The sequence below is a fragment of the Limulus polyphemus genome, unplaced genomic scaffold (assembly GCF_000517525.1).
Source record: "Limulus polyphemus unplaced genomic scaffold, Limulus_polyphemus-2.1.2 Scaffold7256, whole genome shotgun sequence".
Lineage (NCBI taxonomy): Eukaryota > Metazoa > Arthropoda > Merostomata > Xiphosura > Limulidae > Limulus > Limulus polyphemus.
This window is the reverse complement of record NW_013672866.1, coordinates 21276-24609: the sequence shown is the minus strand read 5'-3', so window position 1 is coordinate 24609 and position 3334 is coordinate 21276. Positions and strand designations below refer to the sequence as shown.

Below are 3334 nucleotides of genomic sequence, written 5' to 3'. Positions count from 1 at the left end.
ATTATGTTTGAAATTATGAACATTGCTCAACATCATGAAAATTAAACCTTATTTTCAATAAGCAATCCTGAAAAATATTTGGGGGGTGCTTAACTTTTTTCCAGGTGTATAGTTTCTTTACTTTCCTGTGTATTGTGATTCAATGTAGTTTCTTTACTTTCCTGTGTAGTGTGATTCAATGTAGTTTCTTTGACTTCCTATATAAATATTGAGATTCAACATAGCTTCTTTACTTTCCTGTGTATTGTAATTCAATGTAGTTTCTTTACTTTCCTGTGTACTGTGATTCACTGTAGTTTCTTTACTTTCCTGTGTATTGTGATTCACTGTAGTTTCTTTACTTTCCTGTGTATTGTAATTCAATGTAGTTTCTTTACTTTCCTGTGTATTGTGATTCAATGTAGTTTCTTTGACTTCCTATATAAATATTGAGATTCAACATAGCTTCTTTACTTTCCTGTGTATTGTAATTCAATGTAGTTTCTTTACTTTCCTGTGTACTGTGATTCACTGTAGTTTCTTTACTTTCCTGTGTATTGTGATTCACTGTAGTTTCTTTACTTTCCTGTGTATTGTAATTCAATGTAGCTTCTTTACTTTCCTGTGTATTGTGATTCAATGTAATTTCTTTACTTTCCTGTGTATTGTGATTCAATGTAATTTCTTTACTTTCCTGTGTATTGTAATTCAATGTAGTTTCTTTACTTTCCTGTGTACTGTGATTCACTGTAGTTTCTTTACTTTCCTGTGTATTGTAATTCAATGTAATTTCTTTACTTTCCTGTGTATTGTGATTCAATGTAATTTCTTTACTTTCCTGTGTATTGTAATTCAATGTAGTTTCTTTACTTTCCTGTGTATTGTAATTCAATGTAATTTCTTTACTTTCCTGTCTATTGTGATTTAATGTAGTTTCTTTACTCTCCTGTGTATTGTGATTCAGTGTAGTTTCTTTAGTTTCCTGTGTATTGTAATTCAATGTAGTTTCTTTAGTTTCCTGTGTATTGTAATTCAATGTAGTTTCTTTAGTTTCCTGTGTATTGTAATTCAATGTAGTTTTTACTTTCCTGTGTATTGTGATTCAATGTAATTTCTTTACATTTCCATGTATTGTATGATAAACTGGAGGTTCTTAGTAATAATAATAATTCATTACATATGTTGATTAAAGTTTTCACTATTAAAAATAAACTTTTAAAAATAAAGTTTTCAAGTTACATACCTTAATATTTTACAATTACTTTTACTACTTGAGATTAAAAAAGTGTTGTGTTAATCAAAGAAACCAAACCATACAACAAATACAGAAAACACTGACACCACAGGAATCAACTGGTTATGGGAGTATTTCACAGTCTCACCTACAACAAATACAGAAAACACTGACACCACAGGAATCAACTGGTTATGGGAGTGCTTCACGGTCTCACCTACAACAAATACAGAAAACACTGACACCACAGGAATCAACTGGTTATGGGAGTGTTTCACAGCCTCACCTACAAAAATACAGAAAACACTGACACCACAGGAATCAACTGGTTATGGGAGTGTTTCACGGTCTCACCTACAACAAATACAGAAAACACTGACACCACAGGAATCAACTGGTTATGGGAGTGTTTCACAGTCTCACCTACAACAAATACAGAAAACACTGACACCACAGAATCAACTGGTTATGGGAGTGTTTCACAGCCTCACCTACAACAAATACAGAAAACACTGACACCACAGGAATCAACTGGTTATGGGAGTGTTTCACAGTCTCACCTGCGATGGGGAAGGCAGAATTAGATCTTCTTGAGTAGGAAGTGGTATTTTCTGATTCCCTTCAGATACCAAGTCATCAGTGTTAACAGTTACCGACTGATTGTTTGGCAATACTTTAGTCTGATGGCTAACAAAATCAAGAAGGGAACGACTTTTAGCAGCTAAATCAGCAGAGGATGGTTCCAGACGTCCAACTTGTATACCAACCTGAGTAAAAAAAACTATAGCTTTTAATGTAAATAATTAAACTATCTAGCAAACTACACTTCACCAGTTAATGTAGTTACCTGTTTAAAATCAACAGTTAGTGTTACAAATTCTACAAAGTTTTAAAACTTAGTAAAATTGTTCTCGCTAAGAAAATTGTTTTTAAGTTAGTCTGATGACAACTAGTGACAGAATGTTGTCTTTACACATATATTAATACAGATAATGTTACTGTAGAACATAATACATAATTATCTACAGTTTCAAGGTTTTATTTCATAAATCTTTTAAGTTTTTGTTTTTAAAACGTTTGTCTAAGTCTTTTACTTGTTTATAATTTTGTGATTGTATGCATTCTTATGAATATTAATCTCATTTTCCCACAAACAAAATTAATGATGTACAATAGGGAACATAAACAATTTCATGTTAGCAAGGATAAGTTAATATTAGAAACAACAAGAAACGAGTGAATGATACAAGTTTGATCTTTTTTATTTCCTTTACCATGTAACCCCCGATAAAAAAGTTCTTGGATTTCTTAGTGTTTTTTATGTTTGTGACAAGTTATAAAGATATAATAGTTAATCTTACACCTCTCAAGTCCTGAGGGTTGTGTTTCATCATCTGAAGGAGGGATGCACATTCTCGACTAATGATCTCAGGGTTGTCGGTTGCTGTGTGAAGCAGAAGTGATTTTGCTACATTATCACATACACCATGACCCATGAATTTTGCAGTTTCCACTGGTGCATCTTTCTTTCGAATCTATTTGTTTAAAAAATTAGCTGGTGTTAATGAGATTACAGTTAGAAATAACAAAACCAGTGACATGTAGTGAGTGGAAAAAAAAAAACGTTTCAAGTACTCTAACTCCCTTACACTGTAGATAATATTAAGACCATTATTAAGTTTTTTCAAATTTAATGATAGTTTTTTAAACTATATTATATAAATTAATTCACAATATATTTATCTGGTCAATCAACAACAACTTTTATTTATGAATATTTTATGTTAATCAGTGAATAGCTAATGTATGTTAAAAAATGTTAGTACAAACAGCTAATTAACAATCTAAACTTAAAATAACAGAAAATAGAGATATTTTATCTCATCATAAGCTACATATGAATATCTCTGTTCATTTATATTAATTAACATAAGCTACTTATTAATACTTCTACTTACTTATATTAATTAACATAAGCTACTTATGAATACTTCTGTTTACTTATATTAATTAACATAAGCTGTTAAATGAATACTTCTATTTATATTAATTAACATAAGCTATTATATGAATACTTCTATTTATATTAATTAACATAAGCTATTATATGAATACTTCTAT

At 30.3% G+C, this 3334-nt stretch overlaps 1 protein-coding gene across 3 annotated transcripts in view; it reads right to left on the bottom strand.

Moving 5' to 3' along the window:
- The window catches only part of LOC106474467 (DNA repair protein REV1-like), a 42247-nt gene that overhangs the window by 18641 nt on the left and 20272 nt on the right, over positions 1–3334 (bottom strand). For all 3 annotated transcript variants that reach the window (XR_002613961.1, XM_013935161.2, XM_022402777.1), the window contains 2 exons: positions 2575–2748; positions 1774–1980 (listed from right to left, as the gene is read on the bottom strand). Coding sequence is in view for 2 of the 3 variants with exons in the window: in XM_013935161.2 (XP_013790615.2) it covers positions 1774–1980; positions 2575–2748 (381 nt within the window). In the remaining variant the exon portion in view is untranslated. The remainder of the gene's footprint in view (positions 1–1773; positions 1981–2574; positions 2749–3334) is intronic.